At 36.8% G+C, this 26,118-nt stretch overlaps 1 protein-coding gene across 2 annotated transcripts; it reads left to right on the forward strand.

Annotated features, from left to right (window-relative positions):
• The first annotated feature begins 81 nt into the window (after nucleotides 1–81).
• Nucleotides 82–25,206, forward strand: LOC127790394 (aladin). Of its 2 annotated transcripts, XM_052319897.1 has the most exons (17): nucleotides 82–311; nucleotides 453–508; nucleotides 609–785; nucleotides 4,440–4,554; nucleotides 4,918–5,017; nucleotides 5,147–5,320; nucleotides 5,797–5,855; nucleotides 17,824–17,911; nucleotides 17,999–18,074; nucleotides 20,552–20,651; nucleotides 21,185–21,236; nucleotides 23,401–23,538; nucleotides 23,796–23,883; nucleotides 24,130–24,197; nucleotides 24,278–24,403; nucleotides 24,474–24,564; nucleotides 24,889–25,206. In XM_052319897.1, the coding sequence occupies exons 1-14, from the start codon at nucleotides 254–256 to the stop codon at nucleotides 24,190–24,192; spliced, it is 1,344 nt and encodes a 447-aa protein (XP_052175857.1). In that variant the 5' UTR covers nucleotides 82–253; the 3' UTR covers nucleotides 24,193–24,197; nucleotides 24,278–24,403; nucleotides 24,474–24,564; nucleotides 24,889–25,206. The 2 variants fall into 2 exon arrangements, with proteins under 2 accessions (XP_052175857.1, XP_052175856.1); XM_052319896.1 differs by lacking the exon at nucleotides 24,278–24,403 and having other exon boundaries at nucleotides 83–311.
• The last annotated feature ends 912 nt before the right edge of the window (nucleotides 25,207–26,118 follow it).

The following is a 26,118-nucleotide window of genomic DNA, read 5'->3' on the forward strand; positions in this document are numbered from 1 at the left end:
GTCTTCTATAATATATATATATATATTTCATAAGAATTAAGTTACTCTAATTTAGAGGAGAAAAAGAAGAATTTTTTCGAAGAAATAAAAAATGGGAAGGGGGAGGGGGAACCCTAAGAAAGGGAGCATGGCGATGGCGGGAAATTGCAATTTTGTTAATAGCAATTATTATAGAGCAGAAGAAAAGAAACCTGAAACCTAATCCCCCCCCTTCTCTCTCTCTCTCTCTCTCTCTCAAAGATCAATTAGGAAAATGCCGTCGTTTCCGCAGCCTGGCTCAGTCACCATCTGCGAGATCAACAGAGACTTGAGTATGTCCTCTCTCTCTCTCTCTCTCCCTGGGTGTATTTTCTACAAGTTGCAATCGAATCGAATACCTTCTGATTCTGGATCACAACTTAGAGCTTATACTGAGATATATGTATTTTGTATTCACGCAATATAAAATGCAGTAACGGCCGACACCCTCTCCGACGATCTGGCCAAGAGCACTTATGCCAAAATTCTCGTAAGTCCTTCCTTCTCGTCTTTAATTGTCTTTTGATACTGTTGACTTTACGCTGTTAATTTTTGTTTTTTAAATACTGAACGGTACTGGGTAATCGCAGGGAATTGTCTTCAGTCCGGTTTCTTTTCAGGCGGATCATCTGTTATCATCACCCGGCGCTGAACTGGGGACTGATCACCAAGACAGAACTGAAGAGAGTGGTCAGCAGAATCACTGGTCAGGACCACTTCATCTGCTACTGAGCAATTCACTAAAACGCTTTTTCGTCCCTAACCACGTGAGTTATTACTTCAATATAATATTATGAATACTTTTGGGATTACTTAAGTTTAGCAATTAATGAAATGTTGGAAGCCTCGTTAGTCCTCACATACTAGCTTCTAGGGCTCTACAATTATCCATTTCAAAGTTGCAGCAGAACTATCTTATCACATTGAACTGCCCGCTTCCCTTTGGTATTTATATACTTTTTAAGTTAGTTTTGTGAGTTTGATGTCAAATAATAATGCTTATCCTCTCATGACCTTCATCTTAAAGCTATATGGGTGAAATATGATGAATTGATGATAATAAGACATGAAATTGACTGCTGTCTGTTTGGCATTTCATTCACCTTTGAATTTATTAAAATCTCAATCCTTTAAATCCTTATTGAGCTCCCAGCATCTGGCTGTTGACAAGTCCTCAAAGTATATAGCAATGACTTGGAGTTCGCAGGATTTGTTTTGACTGAAAAAGGGGTGTGTTTTAACTAATTATAAGATGTTAAACTTTTGTGAGATCATAAGAAATTAAATAACCTATTCTTAGGAGTTTGGTGCCTATGCATGCCTTCCTTTAATTCTTACAAATTCAACGACGACAACAATCACAAGCCTTAATCACACTAGGTGGGGTCGCCTACATGAGTTCTAAACTTCCACTCATTTGTATCTATTGCCATATTTTCTTTGAGGCCACGATACCTCATTTTATGTAAGGACTTTTCACCAAGTTTTCTTTGGTTTTCCTCTTCCTTTTTTGTTGCAAATTTCCTCCATTTCGTTCTCTAATCTCACTAGTGCTTCTATATGTCTTCTTTTCATATATCCAAATCATCTTAATCGTGACTCCCAAATCTTATCTTTAATAGACGTTATCCAACCTTATGGTTGCACATCCACAGTAACATTCTCATTTTAGGTATGCTCAAATTTTTTACATGTTAGAGTTTACCTGTCTAACCTAATGAATCATATAATAATGATGCTCATATAACCAATCTATAATGCTTTCATTTTAGCTTTAAAGGGATTTTATGAGTGCAAAAAATGCTTGACGCACTTCTCCACTTGAACCATTATGCCTTAATTTTGTGAGTAACATTTTCCATAATATCTCTTTTTGAACAATCAGTCCAAGATATTGAAATTGATCTTTTTTAGTTCTTAGAAATTTGATGGTAAAAAATTGTGTTGATTACTTCTACTTTCTAAAGAGACAATTATGTATATGAGGTGCAAAATTTATTGTTATTATTTTCAATCTGTGATTTCCCTGCATAGTGGGGTAAAAGCTTGGTATTTTGGTATTAATCTAAGTGATTTAGATTGCAAGTAGGGGTGAGCATCAAACAACAACATATCTAGTCTTAATCCCTCTATTTGGGGGGGGGGGGGGGGGGGGGGGCATTATTTGGTTAAAACCAAATTTCTGAAACAGATTAATTTTGGTTCATTCAGTTTTTTCTTTTTTTAACTAACTTTATTTTGATTTAGTTTTAGTTTACAAAAGAAAAAAGTTCTCATTTTGATTTAGCACTAGTATTTTGCTTTTTAACCAAATAAATTGAATTGACTGAAATATATGATTATTGTACAAAAGTACACTAAATTTTAGTTCATTTACAAAATTGCTACCACTATAAACTGATGTCTATCACAATAATCGGGCTTACTAAAATGTCTTAAATTCCCACTAAACTTTCTTATTAATGGCTATTTTGAACAAAAGTTGATTATTTGGATTACTTCCGGTTCAGTTCAGTTTTTTTTTAATGAGTTTGGTTACTACATCACTCTAGAACTGATTGAAATAACTGAGTGCTCACCCCTATATAAGAACTTTGTATCCACTATCCAACAAGTTTGAATGGAAGTAACCACTTCAGCTGAATTGAATCAATTGGAGTCGAGTTTTCAATTATTTGATCCGAGTCTATTGGTCCCCAATGATGCGATATTTTTTAGGGAATTACTTGAGAACCTCTTTTGTGCTTGCATTTGATTTAATTTGTCATTTCTAACATGATTAGTTTGTTAATATGTTACGAACATTGTCCTATTTGGCAATTGTAGGAGTACCCTGCATGGCTTTACTAAAAATTAATAGATTTTGAAATGATTAACGAATGTAATTTTTCTGATAAGTAATTAATTGATAGAATGTTATATGGAATTTTTGAAGCTTTTTTATTCCCCCCATCCCTGGTTGCTGATTGATCGTAAAGGACTGGTATGATAGCATTAGTAATGTTGTTCATGCTATAAGGTCAGTGTTGATTTGGTGGGATTTACGGTGCTGTTTTCATGATGCTATTCTAGGCTTCTAGCTTTTGTTTTAGGATGTAGGGGGATGATGACACACTATAGAGCATGGGCCATAAAAGAGGTGCAACTGTGTTGTTTTGTCATGTTAGATAAAAAGAAAGATGTAGGTTTGGCTTTTATTTTAGAAAATACTACTTTTAGAATGGTAAGGTTTAAAAACATAAATTACTTTAATTATTATCCACTAACAACCCTTATCACTTTGCCTTGGAGATGGATAAATTCACTAAACACATTTAATCCGAGTTAGCTTGGTGCATGCCATTTGTAGATAATATTGTTTTAAAGGATGAGACAAAAGAAGCAGGGATGGTAATTTAACTTGGCCCTGTCTTGATTGGGGAGGTAACAAACGCTTGTTGGTTGGGTTTGGGTTGGAGGTTGGGATGTCTCTGATTAAATTACATTCATGTCCTAAGGGTGTATGCACAAACCCACACTATGGCCCATAGTTATTGAAAAATTGTATTCAAAATTGAGAAAAAAGAAGAGAGGATAATAGAGATTGGAGGGAAAAGAACAATTCAATTCTATTAAGCTAGGGTTACAAGTATTTATGCCAAAACACTGTAACTGCTATGTACAAGCTACCTAAGCTAGGTGCAAGGTACAACTAATATATACAGCACACCTTATACAACCAAGCTAATAGAAATTCTCAACAGTTCCTTTTTGTTTTATTTTGGGTTTCTGTGTTCTTAACTTTTTGTCTCAACTCTTTGCTTCCTTTTGTCATTCTGTGCTTTGGTTGATTTTTTATTTTTATTTTTTATCGAGTTTTAGATTTTTGAAATGTGCTCAATTTTCTGTTTTAGTTGTTTGGGTTTGGTTGAAATTTTTTGGTTTCTGAGCAGCAGCTCTATGGTTTCTTCTCCCAGAATCAAATAGTAAGATCTTTAATCATATCTTTTTTTTTTTTTCCAAAAAAAAAATAACTGACAAAGCTAGCAAAATAAATTTAATTTTTAGTAAATTTGAATTTATCCAAGCTGAGCTCTCTCTCTCTCTCTCATGAGAAGGCTCCCAGCTTCTCTTTCCCCAATGGAGAGAAGCAGAGAGCTTCTCTGTTCATCTGTCTGCTGGGAAATAAAATGAAGTCTACAAACCTTCTCTCACAATCAATAACTGATTTTGTTCATGACAATGACTTGCAGTGCTATATTTGTTTTGCGATTATTTGCCATACTCCTATTTTTATATCATATAATACATGTGGATGTATATGTATTATCAATGTGCATTATTGCACATATGGTGGTAGGAAATTTCAAGGTGCTGCCTTGCTGGTGAATTTAAATTTTAAATGATTTTGATTGTCTGGCATTATGTTTTGTTTCTTGCAGGTAAAATTGTTGCCAGAGGTTGATCTTCATGGTGTGAGTTGGCATCAACATAAGCACATTTTAGCATTTATTGCTGGTCCAAATCGTGTTGTTATTCGTGATTACGAGGATTCAGGTCTGTAACCTATTTCCACTGATGTGAACTGTATTTTTGCTTGTCTTTGGGGTTTGCATTGTCAAAGAGCACTTCAGAAGCTCCTTTCGACACAGCCTAATGATATTTTATTTTGGTGAATTGAACCATTTTTTTGAACTGTATTTTTGCTTGTCTTTGGTGTTTGCATTGTCAAGGAGCACTTCAGAAGCTCCTTTCAATGCAGCCTAATGATATTTTATTTTGGTGAATTGAACCTTTTTTTTGAACGGTATTTTTGCTTGTCTTTGGTGTTTGCGTTGTCAAAGAGCACTTCAGAAGCTCCTTTCTATGCTGCCTAATGATATTTTATTTTGGTGAATTGAACCTTTTTTTCTCTACCAGATGGGAAAGATCCATGCACTTTGACAAATGAGTCTCAGAGAGATGTTAAACTCCTTGAATGGAGGCCAAATGACGGGAGGACACTTTCTGTAGCGGGCAGGCAAGTTTGATAACTTTGCTGCATTATGATTGTACATCTTGCTCAACAATATGGTATATTTTATGTAGATTTACCGACATTTTTGTATTGATTCTTATTGGTTGCATTTTCAATTACTGGATTGAGCAGGGGTGGCATCTGCTTATGGTCAGCTTCTTATCCTGGCAACCCAGCATCTGTGAGATCTGGAGTTGCTTCTGGCACCCTCTCTAGGAGCTCTGGAACTCGTTGGACTCTAGTAGATTTTCTTCGAAGTCCTGATGGTGAACTAATTAGTGCACTTTCCTGGAGCCCAGATGGAAGATATCCTAACTAATGTTCATTTGCATGGATTTCTATCAATTAATTGTGATTCAAATATTGTTGGAGCTAGGAAAATAAGTAACTGAATTTGAGATATCATCACTTCCGTTGCAGCTTTTTCATCACACCAATCTCTTTTTTTATCAACTGATTTGCTTTTAGATGTATATGTAGCCAATAATGTTACTTTGAGTTTCCTTCACTGTCCCTTGCCATATACTGCACCCTTTCTAATTTTTTCTCTTTTGGAAGGTGTTGGAGGATATATCACGTGGTTGCTCCCACTCGGTCTATGTTTAGATAAATACTATTTGTTTGCCAAACAGAAAATAAGCTAAAGATATTGTTTTTCCGTGATCTAGTGTAAAGTGTTGTTGCATTCTCATTTCTTAATGAGCTATTTTATATATTTTTTATGCTTGCAATTCATTATTTTGTGAATGGTTGAAGCTGAGTGTTTCCTGAACTGTTTTCACATATTTGGCATCTGGTTCATATGAGAACTCATCATTCACCATCTGGGATGTTGCGCAAGGTATATGAAATGATTCCCAACCTTTTTGTTTTGCATCAAAATTGTGTTTGGTTTAGTCCTTAGAAAATGCAAATTCTGCTGTTGTAGTTGTCTGTTAAAAGCATCAATGGGATTTCATCATTATATGAACTGTTTATTCTTTCTGTGCAAAATTTCAACTTCATGACATGTTATCTTAAGAATAACAACATATCAAGCTTTCATCCCATTAGGTGGGATTGGCTATATGAATACTAGACTTCCAACCATCTTTTTAGTCAGATCTTTTGTAAGGCCATTATATCCCATGTCATGTCTAAGGGTTTCCTACCAAGTCTTCTTTGGTCTTCCTCTCTTTTTGCCACAAATTTCCTCTATTTCATTCACTCATCTCACAAGTGCAGCTAACGGTCTTCTTGACATATGTTCAAACAATCTTAACCATGATGCCCCCATTTTATCTTCCATAGGCGTCACTTCAATCCTATTATGTATGATCTCATTTCTTATTTTGGCCGTTCTTTTTTATTTAAGGTTTGCACATCTTCCTTAACATTTTCATCTCATCTATGCTCTTATTTGTCGACCCCAGATTTTATTTTCAATAGGAGTCACTTTGATCATACTATGATTAACCTTATTCTTAAGTATATCCTTCTTTTATGGCCACACCTCCATTTTAATATTCTCATGTTAGGCTCATATTTTTCACATGTATTGCCCAATAGGGTTGTAATTGAGTCGAGCTGAGTTTGAGCTCCTGGCTTATTAGGAAAAAGGGCAGCTTGAGCTCAAGCTTGCCAAGGATTTATTGAGCTCAAGCTTGGCTTGCCAGAAGCTTGTTTGTCATGTTAAACTAGCTTGAGCTTGCTAGAAACTTAGAAGAAAATAGGGTAGTGGTGCACACGGATAGTGGAGGCAGCGACGAAGGTGGTGACAATTGCGAGAAGGAAGCGTTGATGAAGAGGGAGACGAATGGCAGAGGTGGCGAGAATGGCGGAGAAGGCATCAATGATGAGGGAGACAGATGGCTGAGGCAGCTAGAATGGTGGAGAATGATGGTGTCGATGAAGAGAATGGCAAGAGTGAGGCGTAGACGGTGAGGGAGACGTCGAATGGTAAAGATAGTGGCGGCAACGTTGATAGCGAGGGGGATGGATGGTGGAGGCAGTTGAGATGACCTATTAGATATGCTTAACAAATCAATAAATGGAGAAGAAATGAGGAGATTCGGGATTAAACCTGAACTAAGCTTAGAGATAGATTTTTTCTTAGAGATTGAAAACTTTCGTCTACAAATATGTCTTTGACTTATCTTCAATTAAAAAATAATAATTTGAATAGACAAAAAAAATTCCGTTTCTATTGAAAAAAAATAATATTAAAATGATGCGGTCACCAATCAAGACCCGGCCCAAAGTCGACCGATCACGCCGGAACAATATTTTAATACTTCTTAAGTTTTAGAATTCTACTTGATTTAGAATTCAATTTCATGTTTCTACTTGATTTAGGATTCTATTTCATGTTGGATTAGGATTCTAATTGGATTTTGTTTTCTAAATATTAGATGGATTTGGATTAGCCAAATACTATAAATATGTCTAGGATCTAGAGTTTGTAATCAAGTTTTTCTTAATCAAATTTCAGCAACCTATTTGGGTTTTCTTAGCAAAACAGTCTTGTTTTTGCGTCTTCTTGAAAGCCAAGTTTCGGCCATTGAAGTTTGCTCTTTCAAGGGTTTATTTTGGTGTGTTTTCTTCACACACGCGCTACACGCTGCATCAGGTGGAATCAGAGCAGTTAATCAACCAATCAGATGGCCAATCTTGAAGGTAACGGTAGCAACCAGCCTCGTGACGGTGATCAGGGGTTGTCCGCAGTTTGGAGAGCAATCGAAGAACAGCGGGAAGTAACTCGTACTATCCAGCAGCGATTGGAGCAACATAGCAACCAACTGGGCACCTTACTACGAGTTGATGATGACAGGAATCTGAATAATGGGGTGAATCAAGCCGGAGCGGGAAGACCACCCATTAATCATATCCTTGTTAATCCTAGAAGACCAATGATTGAAGATAGCGATGAAGAGGATGATTTTGGTCAAGCAATAGCTAACCCTGGTGGTAGAGGGGTTAGGAGGAATGCGCATCAGCACAACCACTGGGGCAACGATGAGTATAAACTAAAAGTTGATATTCCCACCTTTAGTGGAGATCTTGATATTGAGGGGTTCCTGGATTGGATCACTGAGGTTGACCGTTTTTTTGAATACATGGAGATCCTAGATGAACGACAAGTAAAGTTAGTGGCTTACAGGTTGAAGGGCGGTGCATCTGTTTGGTGGGAGCGATTAAGAGAAACGAGATTGAGGGAAGGCCGACAGCCAGTTTAGACATGGAGATGAATGAAGCAACTGTTAAGAGGTAGGTTTTTGCCCCCTGACTATGAACAATATATGTTTGAAGCTTATCAAAGATGTACACAGGGAATGAAGAGTGTGAATGAATATACCTCTGAGTTTTTACGATTAGCGGAGAGAAACCAATTGTCAGAAAGTGACAATCAACAAACAACTTGTTACTTGAATGGATTGAAACCTGCTATTCGTGATAAAATTGGGGTTCAGATGGTTCTGAGTGTGCAAGAAGTAAGGAACTTAGCTTTAAAGACTGAGTTAATGTTGAGTGAGAGATCTCGTAATGACAACTATCGTCAGTATAGTGGGAATGAAAATAAACAACCAGCTTTTGATAAAGGCAAGTCGGTTTAAGGAGCGCAACCCTCCACTCCACCCCATACAGTCAACCCTAATAAGGCTACAACGGGGGGAAACATTCGAGGTACTACTTCTAATCTTCCAAAATCCCCTAATCCTTATGCAAAGCCTATTCTTTTAAAATGTTTCAAGTGCAATGAGGTTGGGCATCGATCTAGTGATTGTCCAAGGAGGAAAACAGTTAACATTGTAGAAAAGGAAGAGGAAGTATATTGCGGGCCTGATGAGGAGGATGACGAAGAAGATTATGGACATGGGCAATATACCTGTGTAGTGAGGAAGTTAATGCTATCTCAAAAGAATGAAGATACTACTCAACGGCATAAGGTTTTTCGCACGAGGTGTACGGTGAAAGGAAAAATCTTTGAGTTGATTATTGATAGTGGAAGTCAGGAGAACATCACAGGAAGAGACGTGGTGGCAAAGATGCAGTTAACTCCTGAAAAACATTCAAGCCCTTACATGATTGGATGGATCAAAGAAATTGGTGGCATACATGTGGATGAACGTTGCAGGGTGCCTTTCTCTATTGGTAAGTACTCCGACGAAGTCTATTATGATATTGTTGATATGGATGCTTGCCATATTTTATTTGGGAGGCCTTGGCAATTTGATGTGGATGCTAAGCACTCGGGTAGGAAGAACACATATCAGCTTGAGAAAGAAGGTGTGCGTTAGAGCAGCTCCAATGGAGCACCAATTGCAGCGCCAATTGCAAATTGGCCAATTGGCGCCGAAAGTCTCTCCAATGAATACACTAAAATGGTGTTGGGCACAATTTTCTATAATCAAATTTGGTGTTGAGTGAATAGTGTAACACCAAATTTGGTGTTACACTATTCACCAACACCAAATTTTCTTTTTCATTTTATTCCCAATTTTATCCCTCTTTGTATAACTTCAAAATAACTTATTCCCTTTGTATCCTTTATCACTTTTATTATATTTGTATATTTTGATTAATAATTAAAAATATAAATTAGATTATCATAAAATATATATACCGATGAAAGGTTGATGATGAATGCCAAATGAATTCTCCCTCACTTTTGTGGAAGGTTGATGATGAAATAGATGGTAGTGTGTTGTCTTTTATATTAGAAAAAAAAAAACTTAATGAAAGGTAGGTTATCATACATTAAATAAAAGTTAGTGTTATGTAGTAAAGTTAGTTGTGAAATAAATAGGAAAAAAATATGTGGATTAAAGAAGATAAGAAAATTAATTGAAATATTTAGTGAAAAAAATATTTATGGGAAAAATAGTTTATTTGATTTAAAATATTAGTTGAAAAATGAGATGGATAAATAATTAGGTGGATAAACAATTAATTTGATAAAAGTTATGTGAAAATAATTAATTAAAAATTTAGTAAAAAAATTAATTAGAATAACATATTTTGAAAAAAATTTAAAAAAATTATGACTATAATTTTTAATTTTTTTTATAAAATATAACTAATTATTTTTAATTATATTATACTATTAATATTTATTAAATACTTATTTATAGAATATTCTTTAAAGATTTTTTTTTACACCAATTTGGTTTCTAACATTGGAGACAACACCAAATTGGTGTTAAAATATTTGGTGTAATCTACTGTTGGACACCAAATTGGTGTCCAACATTGGAGATGCTCTTATACTTTGTTACTCATAGTGGAAAAGAATCAAACCAAAACTTCTAAAGTGGAGGGGCGAAATTTTCTTACCATTATACATAAACACACTGAGTTTGTGAGGGAGTGTAAGGATACTTGAGAGGTTCACTTATTGGTTATCAAGGGAGAGAGTGTAAGTGAGCTACTGAAGGTGAATCAAATTCCAGTGGAGGTGCAGGGATTGTTGGAGGAATTTCATGATGTGGTTCCTGAGGAGTTGCCTAATGAGCTACCTCCTATGAGAGATATTCAACACCACATTGACTTGGTTCCTGGTGCTAGTTTGCCTAACCTACCACACTACAGGATGAGTTCTAGGGAGAATGAGATTTTGCGTGAGCAGGTAGAGGAATTGTTGAGAAAAGGGCACATTCAGACTAGCATGAGTCCATGTGTAGTGCCAGCATTATTGACACCAAAGAAAGATAGGAGTTGGAGGATGTGTGTTGACAGTAGAGCCATCAACAAAATTACTATTGGGTACAAATTTCCAATTCCTAGGCTCGACGACATGCTTGATCAACTTGATGGGGTTGTGATTTTTATCAAAATTGATCTTAGAAGTGGTTATCATCAAATCAGAATTCGACCTGAAAATGAGTGGAAGACAGCTTTCAAGACGAGAGATGGGTTGTTTGAGTGGTTAGTCATGCCCTTTGGACTAACCAATGCACCAAACACTTTCATGAGACTAATGAACCAAGTATTACACCCTTTTATTGGTAAATTCGTTGTGGTGTATTTTGATGATATTTTGATATACAGTAAGTCTATTAATGAGCATGAGGGGCATATTCGAGAGGTGTTGAGTGTGTTGAGGGAAAACAAACTTTATGCTAATTTGAAGAAGTGTACTTTTATGAGTGAGAGCTTGTTGTTCTTGAGTTTTGTTATAAGTAAAGAGGGCGTAAAGGTAGATGAGGAAAAAGTGCGAGCTATTAGAGAGTGGCCAACCCCTAAAAATGTCAGTGATGTGCGAAGTTTCCATGGGTTAGCAACTTTCTATAGGCGGTTTATCAAACACTTTAGTAGTATTGTGACTCCAATTACTGAGTGTTTAAAGAAAGGAAAGTTCCATTGGGGTGAAGAACAAGAGTAAAGTTTCACCTTGATAAAAAAGAAATTATGTACCGCTCCTGTCTTAGCTTTGCCAAGCTTTGACAAATTGTTTGAGGTTGAGTGTGATGCGAGTGGAGTGGGTATAGGTGTTGTGTTGTCCCAAGAGAAGAGACCAATTGCATTTTTCAGTGAGAAGTTGTGTGAAGCCAGAAGAAAGTGGTCTACTTATAATAAGGAGTTTTATGCAGTAGTGAGGGCTCTTAAGACATGGGAACATTACTTGATTGCCAAAGAATTTGTTCTTTACACGGATCACCAAGCTCTTAAGTACTTGAGTAGCCAAAGGCAATTGAGGAGTGATATGCATGCTAGATGGTCTGCTTTTATTGATAAATTTTCGTATAAAACTGTACATAAGTCGGGACAGCATAATCGAGTGGCAGACGCTTTAAGTAGGCGTGTGGATTTGATCAAGACCCTTAGTGTTGAGATTGTTGGGTTTGAGTGCTTGAAAGAATTATATGCGACAGACGAGGATTTCAAACATGTGTGGGAACAATGCATGTCTCAGCAACCATCAGGAGATTTCTATGTGCATGATGGGTTTCTCATGAAGGGAAATCAGTTGTGCATCCCTTGCACATCTCTTTGTGAGAAAATTATTCGGGATTTGCATGGTAGTGGCTTAGTAGGGCATCTTGGCAGAGACAAGACTATTGAAGCTGTTATGGGAAGGTATTATTGGCCAAGAGCAAGGAGAGATGTTTCTATTATTGTGGCGATGTGTCATATATGTCAAACAGCTAAGGGGCACTCTTCTAACGCCGGTCTCTACATGCCATTGCCTGTTCCCAATGCTATTTGGGAAGATTTGTCTATGGACTTCGTGTTGGGTCTACCGCGAACCCAACGAGGTATGGATTCTGTTTTTGTAGTGGTTGACAGGTTTTCCAAGATGACGCACTTTCTCCCATGCAAGAAGACGGCAGATGCAGTAGCTACAGCCAAACTGTTTTTCAAGGAGATTGTTAGACTACATGGAGTCCCTAAAACTATTACTTCGGATCGTGATACAAGGTTTTTGAGTCACTTCTGGATTACCTTGTGGAGAATGTTCGTTTCATCTTTGAATTTCAGTAGCACAACACATCCCCAGACTAATGAATAGACAGAGGTGGTGAATCGTACCTTAGGAAATTTGATTCGCAGTGTTTGCAAAGACAAGCCAAGACAATGGGACCTAGTCATAGCTCAAGCGGAATTTGCCTACAACAACGCCGTGCATAGCTCAATAGGAAGATCACCATTCTCTATCGTATACATGAAAGTTCCTAATCATGCATTGGATTTGGTAAAATTGCCAAAGGTACCAGGTTTCAGTGTTGCAACTAGTGACTTAGCTGAACACGTTCAAGCAGTTCAGGAAGATGTCAAGCAAAAGTTGCACGAGGCGAATAAGAAGTACAAGACAGCAGCTGACAAGCATAGGAAGCACAAGGTAGTTGTGGTTGGAGATGAAGTCATGATATTCTTGAAGAAGGAACGGATTCCTACAGGACAACAGAACAAGCTCAAGCCAAAGAAGTATGGTCCTTACAAGATTACAAAGAAGATCAATGATAATGCTTATGTTGTGGATTTGCCAAATCATATGGGTATTTCCAAAACATTCAATGTTGCTGATCTTTCTTTGTATTTGCCAGACGTTGAGTTGTCATACCCAGATCATAATTTGATGACGAATTCTTCTCAAGTGGAGGTGAATGATGCAGTCACCAATCAAGACCCAGCCCAAAGCCAACCCGACCACGCCAGAACAATATTTTAATACTTCTTAAGTTTTAGAATTCTACTTGATTTAGGATTCAATTTCATGTTGGATTAGGATTTATTTCTATTAGGATTCTAGTTGGATTTTGTTTTCCAAATATTAGATGGATTTGGATTAGCCAAATACTATAAATATGTCTAGGATCTAGAATTTGTAATCAAGTTTTTCTTAATCAAATTTCAGCAACCTATTTGGGTTTTCTTAGCAAAACAGTCTTGTTTTTGCATCTTCTTGAAAGCCAAGCTTCGGCCATTGAAGTTTGCTCTTTCAAGGGTTTATTTTGGTGTGTTTTCTTCACACACACGTTTCACGCTGCGTCATAAAATAATAATAAAAAAATATTTATTTTGCGAGCCAGTTCATGAGCTTTGTTTGCGAGCTTAATCGAGTTGAGCTTTGCCTTGCTTAAGCTTGACTCGTTTATGAGTTGAGCTCCAAATTGGAGCTCAAGCCTGGCTTGTGAATACGAACTAGTTCTTGTCGAGCCGAACATCAAGTCGCTCAGTAGCGGCTCAACTTATTTACAACCCTATTAGCCCAACATGTCATGCCATGGAACAAAGTTGGTCGTGCTATAACATTTTCCTTTTAGCCTTAATGAAAATTTATTGTCACATAAGATGCCAAACTCAATTAAAGCCAAATTCTTTGATGATTGTAGTGTAGCGCTTCTACAAGAGACCTTGAGATGATGGCCAGTAATTGCTTTGTTTGAATTTTAACTAGGTCCACATACTTTGATTAGGTTTTTTGTTGATTGGGCTTTGGCTTATTTTCCAAACGTTGGAGAATTATTCATATAATTTTATGTGACCTACAATGATCAATAGTCTCCATACTCAAAACTTTAGGGAACTTTGGTTTAAGGAACTTATCCATGATATATACAAGAGACATTGTAATGATTGAAGGGCAAACATTGATTTAGTTCCATGGTTCTTCTCCTTGACTTGACATTGTGAGACTAGGACAAGGAAACAACCTTTTATAGATGGACACAATGTGTAGACACCACATGACACGTGATATGAGCCCACTAACATAGTAATGACAATGTCAACAAGTAAAATATTTACTTTTTTATGCATATATGAAAACGATAACTTCTTTTTTTTTTCTTGTCATCACAAATTATTATGCATACATGTTGAACAAGATAAGCTTTGGAGGTGAATAACTTTCACACGATTTCATTATTCTCTAAGAAATATATACATGAGACATTGCCAAATCTAGGATGCTATAGAATATATAGAATTGGTTTCCTATTCTAGGATGTTGTTAGAAATTAGGTGCACAATAGGATCGTTCTTGCCAATTCTCACACCCTCACCCGAGAAAACAACCACAACAGAAAATGTAAAACTGAAAATGCAAGAACAGTAAAAGAGATTAAGTAAGAAACTTCAAACCAAATAGCAGGCACAAGAAGTTATCCTAGTTCGAACTGATCAAAGATCAGTCCTACATCCAGCAACAAATCCCAAGAGCAAATCCACTAGAAACCTTGAAACAGATTACAAGAAACCCTCAACTCTCTATCACACAAGTTCACCGCCTATTCCTCTAGAGATTACAAAGACTCTCCAACACTTAAAGCCTTTTCTCCCTCTCGGCAGTCTCACTTGTATTCAGAGACAGAATTTGAGTGAATGAAAAATGTTATGTTCGACTTCCAGCCCTCGCCTCCTATTTATAAACTATAGGGGTGGTAATTACAAGACCAACTATTTTGCCTATACAAAGACTAAAATATCTCTCAAAATATAACATCTAAATTAACTAATCTAACTTAGACAAAACCAGCAGCACTCATTCCTCTAACAGGTTCTGTTATCTTCATCTTCTAGACAGAAAACTCCATGCAAAAACCCAACAGATGTTGTAATATCTACAGGATACATTTCCTAATCTAGAATGTTGACTGTAAGGAAAATTGGAAATAAATACTAAGCTGTAAATTGAATACAATAGGAAAAGAGAACCAGAAGATAAATACTAAAAATACTGCTGTCAATCCCACTAATTTGAGATTCTCCAACACGCGCACACCAAATATTAGGACATCTTTTTCCAAAGGATATTTTCATTTGCCCTAAAATATATAAACAGAAATAACAAATCATTAATCCTACTAGATGGGGTAGACTACTCGTCTATCATCTCTAGCTATGGCCATATCTTCTATTAGGTTTTTCTAACGCATTTCATATCTAAGGGTTACCCACCATGTTTCTCTTAGTCTTGCCCCACCTCTTTTGTTAAAAGTTTATTTTATTATGTGTTATCATTCTTCTTAGAAGAGCATTTATTGGTCTTCTTTTCACGAGACCAAACTATCTTAACCATGTTTCACACGTCATATCTTCAATAGAAGTCACTTTGTTCTTATGACTTAAGTATATTTTTTTAATTTTTATCATTTTTTGTATGGCTGCATATCCATTGTAACATCCTCATCTTTTTTATGCTCATATTTTGCATATATTGGTGCTTTATTTCCTAGCTTTCTATACAATATAACAAAACTGATCTTATAGCTTTTCAATAAAATTTTCTTTCTAGCTATGATGGGATTTTACTATTGCATAGCATGCTAGATGCACTTCTCAATTTTAACCATCCTGCCTTAATCTTATGATACATTCTTTATGATTTCTCCATATTTTTGGATGATTAATCCAAAATATTTGGACCAATCTTTTCTTGGAAAATGACTTGATCTTCAATGCTCAAAATAATATAATCCATACTTGTATTTTTACTAAATTGACATTCTATATATTTGATTTTCTATTTGGTCAACTTAAAGCCTTTAGATTCTAAATTGTCCCTTTATATCTTGAGCTTGGTATTCATGTCTTCTTTTTGTCTCATGCAGCAAGGTAATGCGATCTGCAAATAACATACCTGAAAGAATCTTTTCTTTGATGTGTTTAGTGAGTTTATCCATTAGTAGGGCAAAGAGATAAGGGTGATTTTTTTGGTGATTTCATTCATCACAAGGGTAAAGAGAAAGGGCTCAGAGCAGATTCTTGATGGAATATCCAATTGTAATTGAAAAAGTTTTAGTATCTCCTCCACATGTTCTAGCACACATTTTTGTTTTGTGATACATGTCTTTAGTAACTTGTATATAAGAAATTTGGACTCCTTTCAACAAAAAAAATATGTAAGACAAAAAAATTCAAATCTCTTTTCAGAAAGCGCATGAAGAGATTGGGGTTTAATGATTTTAAAATTTTATATTGAGAAGTATGTTTTTTGTTTGTAGGCACTTGATTGCTAGTTGCGCTGAAAATTATGTGTTGAGTTGACAACTCCAAACATGCATCCTTGAATTGGGATATTTACTATGGCCACGAAACGGCATGCATGGGTTCAGGGTTATCTGAACTGGATTTTGGGAAACCAAGAAGCCTGGTTAGTGTCTTACTTTGTTTGGCAGTTGAACAACTCTGCTTCGGAATACAAAGATGAGTAGGATAAACCTACCCTTGAAAACATGTATACCAAACACCTCAGGACACACCAATTGGGAATTGTAAGGTTATGTGACTCAAAGGCTTGAGATGGGTTTCACCATGGACGTCAGCTGAACAAATAGTTCAGTTGTTGGCAGCCAAATTGACCTGGCTAGGGAGTTCTTGCTTCAATCCTATTTGGTTAAGTTTTAGACAATTCATATTATTAAATAATCCAAACCAGTTTATGTTGGGATTATCCTTATCTTTTCCGGAAACCATATCTTAGGAGAGGAATGGGTAGCCATGCTCTATACATTGTGCATTTCCACAACAAAGGGTTTATACTTCAGACTTCGTGAGTAGCATCTTAGTATAACTTTCTCTTCAGTATAACCATTCTGTTTTTCATCCCTTCTCCACTCTCCTTTTTTCTGTGGGCTTTTGTTGTGGCAATTCATATACTAGTAATTTTACATATCTGAAAGTTGGCTTGCTGTGGAGCTTTACAAATTCATGGAAACAATGACACTAAGGAAGAATATATCTCAACATTATAGATCTCATCAGGTACAAAATCAACATGAGGTCGAATGTTCGCATAGTGCCTCTTGATTACTATGAGAGTATGATTCAGCCTTACACCAACAATCACCGGCTGCTCCTGAACAGCCCATCTATCTGATTATTGCTTGCTAAACTTTACTCAACACGGTGCAACAAACCATGAATTTGATTAATTAAGCCTTTTGATTGTTCAGGCAGGCAAATGCATATCTCCACACACTGAACAATATGGTCATCCCTGCCACTGTACACGCATGTAATGCACCTTCATAGTCTTGGCCTCATTCATCTTTACTTTTGTGCTTCAAATGGCATCTCCATGTTAATAAGTGATCTGCTTCTCCTTGTCTTCCTGCTCAATTGTAAGCCTTTCCCAATTATATTCTCTTTGTTCTGAATTTTCCATCAATAATAACAACAAAGCATTACAAATCTCCAGGTTCAGTGCTGTAGTGTTTCAGTGCCAGCATTCAATTGAGCCTTAGAATATGTTCCTGTTTGCAGACCTGTTATTTGTTTTCTAATTGGATCAAGTCACAGATGCCAAAATTTATATGCAATTTCTGTGTTTTCAGGTGCTGTTTTCTTGTTTCTAATTTGCTTATCTGAATTCATGTAATTAACAGGGCTAGGCACCCCCATTCGACGGGGATTATCTGGCATATCAATGCTAAAGTGGTCACCAACTGGGGATTATCTTTTTTCTGCCAAGATGTACTGTGATTTACTTTCACAACACATTTTATATGTATGCAATTAACCTTGATCCTATATCTAAGTGATAACCATCCTCTTTTACAGTGATGGGACATTTTATCTCTGGGAGACAAACACATGGACATCAGAGCCATGGTCATCAACGAGTGGCCTTGTCACGGTTAGTAAGAGGATAACAATGTTCTTTCTTTATTTCTTCTTTGCTGTTTTTTTTCCCAAGTAACATCTTAGTGACGAGATTATGAGAATCCTATGAGAAGTCATCAATTAGCATGAAATTTCTCTTGGCAAGTCTGATAGTGATCTTATTCAATTAGGCTTAGTTTTGACATTTTTAAGGTTTGTATTGCTTTAACAGATCAAGCAGTGTTTCTTTGTCACATATATAGTATGATGAATAAACTCAAGTGAGTTTCTTTTCTTTTTTTTTTTTCCAAAAAACTTCTAGCCCTTTTGGTTTTTCTGTTATTAATGTTTGAAGTACAAGTCTGATTCACTAGTGCTTTATTGGTCCATCTAAATGACCAGACTAAGTTACTCCTTGGCTTCCTAAGCAAGGGCTTAACTTATGCGGTAACCTCTTGTGGCTTTTAGAAGTTCTAGTTATTTTAGAATTTAATATATTTAGGAACCTGTAATGGATTATGCATATTAGCTTTGATCTTCTTCCCTACTTTAATTTTGATCCTAGCTTATGATGTCAAGTTAATATATAAATTTCTCATTAATGTAAAGATTTTATGTAGTTGTTGGATAATTGAATGGAATGCAAAATAATTAAAATTTTGCCTCTTAATTTCTCCCTTGTCTACTACCTCTCTACCTTCCTCCCAGAGTTTTCCTTTTCTTTTATTTTTTTTTCTATTAAATCTTGGTCTGTGAGGACCCATTGCTCGATTACCACCCTTAATTAATCAATTAGCTACCGGAAGTAAGGGGTTGAGACCTTTAATTTTCACTTAGATTTTTTTTCTAGCAAAAAAAAAAAAAGGGGTCATTGCACCGTCACTCTTAATTCCTTTTTTTCTATTTATTGTATCATTTTCTCATTATGTTTGTCCTACACCAATTTGGTATAGAGCCTAACTTCGTTCCATCCTTTTCTCTGCAACCCTCGATCCAGATATTCACAGTCGATCACCAGTGGCGTTGTCACTGCACATTAATCTTGCTACTATCAAATGCAAACATCAGTCTTCTCTAACAAGGCCTTAAGATTAGAGATGGCAAACGGGTCGGGTCGGCCCGGCCCGCCACCAAGTGGCCCGCGGGCCAAGCGGGCCGGGCCAAATCGGCCCCCTTAAAAACGGGCCAGCAGATTGCTGGCCCTAGCCCGGCCCTACACGGGCCCGACGGGCCAAACGGGGCGCGGGCGAGGGCGAGGGCGAGGGCGAGGGCGAGGGCGAGAGCGAGGGGCGGGGGCGAGGGCGAGAGCGAGGGGCGCGGGCGAGGGCGACAGCGACGGCGAGACAGAGGGCGAGCGAGCGCGAGACAAGGGCAACGGCGAGAGTGAGGGGTGAAGGCGAGGGCGAGGGCGAGGGCGAGAGGGGCGCGGGCGAGGGCGAGACGAGGGTGAGGGCGACAGAGGGCGAGGGCGAGAGGCGAGGTTGGGGGGGGGGGGGTTTGGCCGATTAGCGGGCCAAGCTGGCCGGGCCAAATCGGCCCGGCCTTAAATGGGCCAGCAAAATGCTGGCCCTAGCCCAGTCCCGGGCCGGGCCCATTTTGCCATCTCTACTTAAGATGTATCTTATGCCATTAACTCTTTCAAATCTGGCACGATGACCACAGAACACCATGAAACAGAAATGGTAGCCAAAAAAAAAAAAAAAAACATACCAAGCCTTTATTCCACTATATGTGGTTGGCTACATGAATGTCAAAAAAAGTTTAAAAAAAAAAAAAAAAGAAGACCCTCTTCAATACAGCATTGTCATGGCAGACTGTCTTGCATACACAACCAACCACTACAGAGCAGCTGCTTCTGTTACTGAAACGGTTGTCCAACTAGCTGTAGTCAACATTTGTCATCATCTCACTTCAGCAGAATCATCGCCAGGAAGTTGGTTACAGGATGAGTGTAATAGGTTTCATTGCAGTTCTTTGTCATTGTAGTTGTCACCTAACACTTGTTGCCATTCAGAAACTTCTAAGCATTAATTAGTAGTTCAATATCATTCCTATTATGTAGTTTGGAAGGTTAAACTAGTAAAGCCTACCATGTTTTGCTTAACCTAGTGACTATAACTTTGGGAACTTGGAACTCATGTGCTCCAAGTCTGTTGCCAAAATGTTTTGTTTGAACTCTATGCTTTTCCTTGATAAGTGAGTAATTGTATGAAAAAGGTACCAAGGGTACCTTTCCACCCATGTACAATTAATTACAATCAAAAGGAGGCCTATGGTTTATTCCACTTCACATTTGTGTTTGTTCTATTTTGTACAACAAATATTTATCTGAGTTGTTGGAGTTTTAAATCCTTATTGTTGCAGAAATTACATTTGTTTTTCTATGATTGTTAATGCTTTATTATTCTTAGTGCTTCTGTCCCTTTTACTGATGGATTTAGTAGTATCTGAGAATCATACTATTGATGAGGTCTTTTAGTTGTTTTGGGTGACAATATTATTTGTTATCAGGGAGCCGCATGGGATCCTGATGGGCATATGATACTTCTTGCTTTTTCTGAATCTTCGACATTGGGTTCTATTCATTTTGCATCAAAGCCTCCATCACTAGGTATGTGAGCAAATTTCTTGTTTTTTGTGACAGTTCTTCTTGCTATTCAAAATTGTGCGTGTTTGGAAAAGATTATATAGCTATAAATTAGAGAGATTGTTGCAATTCATTATATAAAGTAATTGAATTAGAAAATGGGCGGAGAATATATGGCTTGAGAAGTTTATTATCCTATTTTCATTCTGGGATGTTCTGATCAAAAGTCTGCCATTTGTAAAATGTGGAGGCTCTTTCTCTCTCTCTATGTCTCTCATGCCCATGCCCATGCCCATGCAGACATGTACTATATGATTGAAGTCATCACTTAAGTAGTATGACATAAATAAGTGGACATAAAAAAATGCCCCTGAATGAAAGAAACCTGCCCTGTCCCCACCTCCCCAAAAAAAAAAATTCTTTAACTGTTCTTTGGTACTGCAATGTTATTCTGTGCTTTGAACTTTGAGCTGAGTGCACATGGTTATTCACTCAATTTACTGAAGTAGCCTCTCAAGTTTTCTGATTCATTTCTTTATGCCTGTTGATTTTCTCAGATGCACACCTTTTACCAGTTGATTTACCAGAGATACAATCCTTGACTCACAGGTGGAACTATATTTATTTTTAATTTTTTAATCTTTTTTATTGTTTTCAATGCTTCAAAATTTTGGACTTCACTCTTAAAGTAGACCTTGGTCAATGAGAAAATTCTAGCATGTTGGAAGGCTTGGCGTTCATACATATTGGCAAATCCAATTAGCCCCTTGTGCTTGGCAAGTTATTATCTAACTTAATCTTTATTTTCTATGTGATATTATTTGGTTTCTTTCTCTTGGACTTTTTTGGAGTCATCATATTACTATTTTTTTGGTAGATTTGCTCATACGATCTTAAGAAGTGAGTATTTACCTTGTTATTTTGCTCACATCATTATGGAGAGTTTAAGAGAGTTACCAGAGCTGTCTGGGGATTAGTGATAGGCTGCTGAGGATAGATGGGGAAATAAAACCTTAGTTGGTGGGTTCCCCACACAACTCAAACCTATTGGCGCAGGTTGGTTGGAAGTTTTAGAAGGATAGAGTTAGGTTTGGGATTCCACAGAGAATCCCTCATTAGATTAGGATGAGGACAGGGGAGGGCCATCCTGCCCCTGTAATATATGCTGGAGCCATCTGGGGATTAGTGTTCGGCTGCTGACAATAGATGGGATGGGGAAATACAACTTTAGTTGGTGGGTTCCCCACACAACTCAAACCTACTGGCACAGGTTGGTTGGAAGTTTTAGAAGGATAGAGTTAAATTTGGGGTTCCACAGAGAATCCCTGATTAGATTGGGATGAGGACAGGGAATGGCCATCCTGCCCCTGTAATATATGCTGCCATACCACCATTATAGGCTCAAGTATCTTGATGAAACCCTTAAATCTAGCCACCAATAGATTTGCACAGTTATTACTTGAACACAATTTATTGGTCACCTTGGTGAAAGTTCCCCCACACACTGACACCTTGTGTAAGTTAATTTGGAGGGAATCCCTTAGAGGTATCTCAGGATTGGCTGGGTCATGGTGGAGAGATTCTTCACTTTTACTGGGTATGGTATGGAGGATGGACCCTTTTAGGAGGGGCTTGTGGAGATTATCTTATCTGTGCAGAATATGCAAAATCTTTTGCCTCAATTATGTGATTCTGAGTTACCAGTTCATCTCTGCAAGTATTGAGTGACTTGAAGTTTTACTTTCTGTCAAAACCATGGAGGGTGACTGGAAGCCATCTTGTCCTTCAGTTCCTATAATGGTGGTTCTTTTTGCTGCAAAGGGAACATGCAATGATTCAACTGTAGTTTCATTCTCGGTGGCTTTTAGGACATTGGACATTGTTCTGTTGCTTGGTGAGGCATAACGACCATCAGGAGGGTCTTTCTACTAGGGGAAAATGATGAGGAATCAGATAGGGCCTATTTGGTGATCAAGGGTAATATCTAGAACATACTGGGACTTCGTTGCTGCAAAAAATCCAAGCCAGACAACATGGCTTAATAAGAGTTTTTAGCAATGCTGCTTTTATTTTGAAAATCTATTCAGGTCTCATTCTCCTTATTTCCTCTAGTGTCTCAGCATCCTATTCTATGATCGCTCTGTAATAAAATGGCTTGGTTCCATAGTTGGTCCCTTTTCATCCTCTAACACACCTCCCCTGTATATCATTTCAAGGAGTCGCTCTGGACAGATGAAACACTGAGGTGCCTGCTTGTTACTTATAGTCGGGCATTTTATTACCATCTTTCTTTCCATTGAGGCACCCCTACATCTATTACTATCTACGCTTGTGATTATTCAGCAACCCGCTTAGCAATTTTGCCCTTCTTCCATTAATGCCAGCCACAAGATTGATGAACATCTCCAAAATCTGCTTTTTAATAAGTGACCCATTGGATACTAGATCTAGTGTTTCCACCCATTCATTTGTTAGGGCTAAGAGATAGTGAATGTTAGGACTTCCATTTTGATGGCAGTGCACTTAATTGTTATATCATTGGATGAGACAACTTCGTCTTGCTCCAGAAAGAATCTGAATGTGCAGATGTTGGGGCAGTTTTGTTTGACATGCTATAACTAGTCTTGTGCGTGGGTAAATCCATTATATAGAACAGCAAGTCAGCAATTTCTTGCAGGGAGCTATGTTTGTTATCTTTATTCAGATTGCCACAGGCATGGATCATATGAAGGGGCTTTGTCATTATAATTGTAATTTCTTGTTATTTATGCAGTCGAGGCATTGAGAAGATAGCATGGGATGGTTCAGGTGAGAGGTTGGCTTTGTCATGGAAAGATGGGGACGAATTGTACAAGGGCCTGATTGCCATTTATGATGTTCGAAGAACTCGCCTGATTTCTGTCTCTTTAATGTGAGTCTATTTTCTCACCATAGTAACTAACAGCGGTATTTTTCAAATTGTTTGTCACTTAAATAAGTTTGATCCTATTGCTGGGGCAGCTTTAACTAACACATCTGAAAATTGCCCACCAAATCTATTTTCTTAATTTTTATATTCATGCAGATACTGATTTTCACAATTTTTTTAGTTTCATAGGTCTTTTGATAAATAATTGAATGATGCCTTTAACTTGTCTTTAATCTATTTTCTTTGTGGTATTATTGCAGTGGCTTCATTAGAGGGCCTGGAGAAAATACAAAGCCAATCTCATTTTCATTTCATAACAAGTTCAAACAGGGACCATTGCTGTCTGTGGTAAATCTCTTACATTGTTCTTTAGTATTTAGTATGTTTTTATGTTTTCGCTTGGCTAGTTGGGTCATTGCGTTCACCTCCCCCCCCCCCAAAAAAAAAAAAAAAAAAGAGATTAAACTGGTTAAACTGTAAATTACATTGTGCTGAGACCTGCACATTTTTCAGCAAATGATTTTTTATTTCTGTATGAGAGGTGTCCATGGACATTGATTGTATTACAAGATTTTAATAAGTCCCGTTTTGCAGTGTTGGAGCAGTGGCTTTTGCTGTACCTATCCTCTTATATTTCGTTCACATGTTCTTCCCTAGTCAAGGTATTTCATGCTATCTTTTTCAGTTGTTTGTCCCTTAATCAAATTACTTCTTATCATCGTGATTTTTGTTCTCGACAAAGCATATTGATGCGGTATCACATGAAATACATCTGCTCTTCATTAAATTTCAATGGGGAAAGGTTGCCTTTGGCCTTTTGAAGTACGGTTTTTCTTGCATTTTGAAGGAGAAAGTGCTATATACTAATGTAAGAACTTTGATTTGATTCATATTTACCGTCTTTACTGAAAATAATAAATGATCACGTATACTTGTAGATGCTGTTAGTGAACAAGGCCGAAAAAATACCTTCCAGTGATTTGCTTGGAGCACTAGAAGCAGACTGGAAGAGTATCAGTCTAAAGACAGGTAAAGTCTGTTATAGAAATACCGATGCTTTATGATGGATAGGTTGTTTTTATTTCTCTCTCATGCATGCTTTTTTCGTAGTTTTGATAGGTTCTCCAATTGATGTTTTCATTCATCTTTTTCTTCCAATTGATGTTTTGACTAGCTGATGCTTTTGATTGGTTTTATGGGATAAAGAATATTTCTGGTTTTCTGTTTGAAGCTTCAGACAAGGATGTGCTTGCAGTTTTATGTGTGCATTGTATATTTGTCTTACGTACATTTATTTTAATCAAAGGAGTTTGTATTTATAAAGGCTGTGTTGGATTAATGCAATTTTTGCAGGTGTATGATTTTCAGAGATTGCAATGTTGCAACTGTTAACACAAATTTGGCAGCTGCCCTACTGGATGTTGCATATTGTTACGTCACTGAGAGGTCGCCCCATTATATTTCAATTTTGCTGGTCCATTTGAGCGAGTAGGATTTTTTAAATCGGAACTGAAAAATATTCTAATTTTCCAACTGTTTGCATGTTGATCTCAATCCCATCTTTCTTAATGTTTAAACGTCAATCTACCTTGTTTGTATCGGTGGACAGAAAATATTATCTTATCAGAGCAAGTAAATATCTGAGTTCAATCCAATACATAAATATTTTCATGTTCTTGGTTTAGTTATATAGCGAAGCTAACATAGAATTTATTTTACCAATAAAATATGTTATAAGAGCCAGTTGCTAGTAGAAGAATATTTAATTTAAATACTGTTTTCCCTCAACTGTTAATTCATTTAAATAACCCATAAATGGTACCACCATGGGTGACTCAACTAGCTTTATGCTAGTGCATGAATTATGCTTCCAAAAACAGCAAAAAACATCACTTTTTTTATTTGTATATACCAACCATTTCATCAAATGTTAGTTTATTTCAACGTACCGATGAATGGGTTTGGGGCATCTGTGATTAGTTAATGTAAACGTTCACAATGAGATTTTTTTATTTCCTCTTTTTGTTGGGTAATATTGTGATTTTTGAATCATCAATGTTACTGTATGATGTAATTTACATGAATCAAAGTGGATATCTCGAGAAAAATTGCTTAATTTTTGAATAAAAATGTAATTTTGAATTATATATCTGTATAATAATAATAATAATATTCAACACAGTAACTTTTCACAAAATAATTTGTTAAGGATTTTTTTGTCAATCTTTCAAAAGTTATGAATAACATGCGTAAAATATTAAAAAAAAATGACAATAAAATAAGAATGTTAATGAGGATAAAAAATAGAAAATGAAGATGGCTACAACATTTAAATATGGGAAAAAATATGTTGAATTATTCACAAAAAGAAAGACTATATTTGAGGATTATAGCCTTTATTTTTTTAGATCTTTTTTAAAAAAATATATAAAAATAACTTTGAAAGAATGGAAACAGTTGACAGTTTAATTTCGGTAAGCAAGAAATTAAGGGTATTGTGTGTTATAGTTAGAAGCATAAGGGGATGTAGAGTAAATAATGCAAGTATAAGGGTGTGAAGTCAATTTAGCCTTTTTTTTTTCC

Source organism: Diospyros lotus, chromosome 14 (assembly GCF_014633365.1).
Source record: "Diospyros lotus cultivar Yz01 chromosome 14, ASM1463336v1, whole genome shotgun sequence".
Classification (NCBI taxonomy): Eukaryota; Viridiplantae; Streptophyta; class Magnoliopsida; order Ericales; family Ebenaceae; genus Diospyros; species Diospyros lotus.

Bases quoted from the DNA above. Each gene is read 5' to 3' on its own strand.
- LOC127790394 (XM_052319897.1), top strand. From the start codon at position 254: ATGCCGTCGTTTCCGCAGCCTGGCTCAGTCACCATCTGCGAGATCAAC. The intron at 786-4,439 runs GTGAGTTATTAC...TGTTTCTTGCAG, and splicing joins GCTTTTTCGTCCCTAACCAC to GTAAAATTGTTGCCAGAGGT. The intron at 5,018-5,146 runs GCAAGTTTGATA...TGGATTGAGCAG, and splicing joins ACACTTTCTGTAGCGGGCAG to GGGTGGCATCTGCTTATGGT.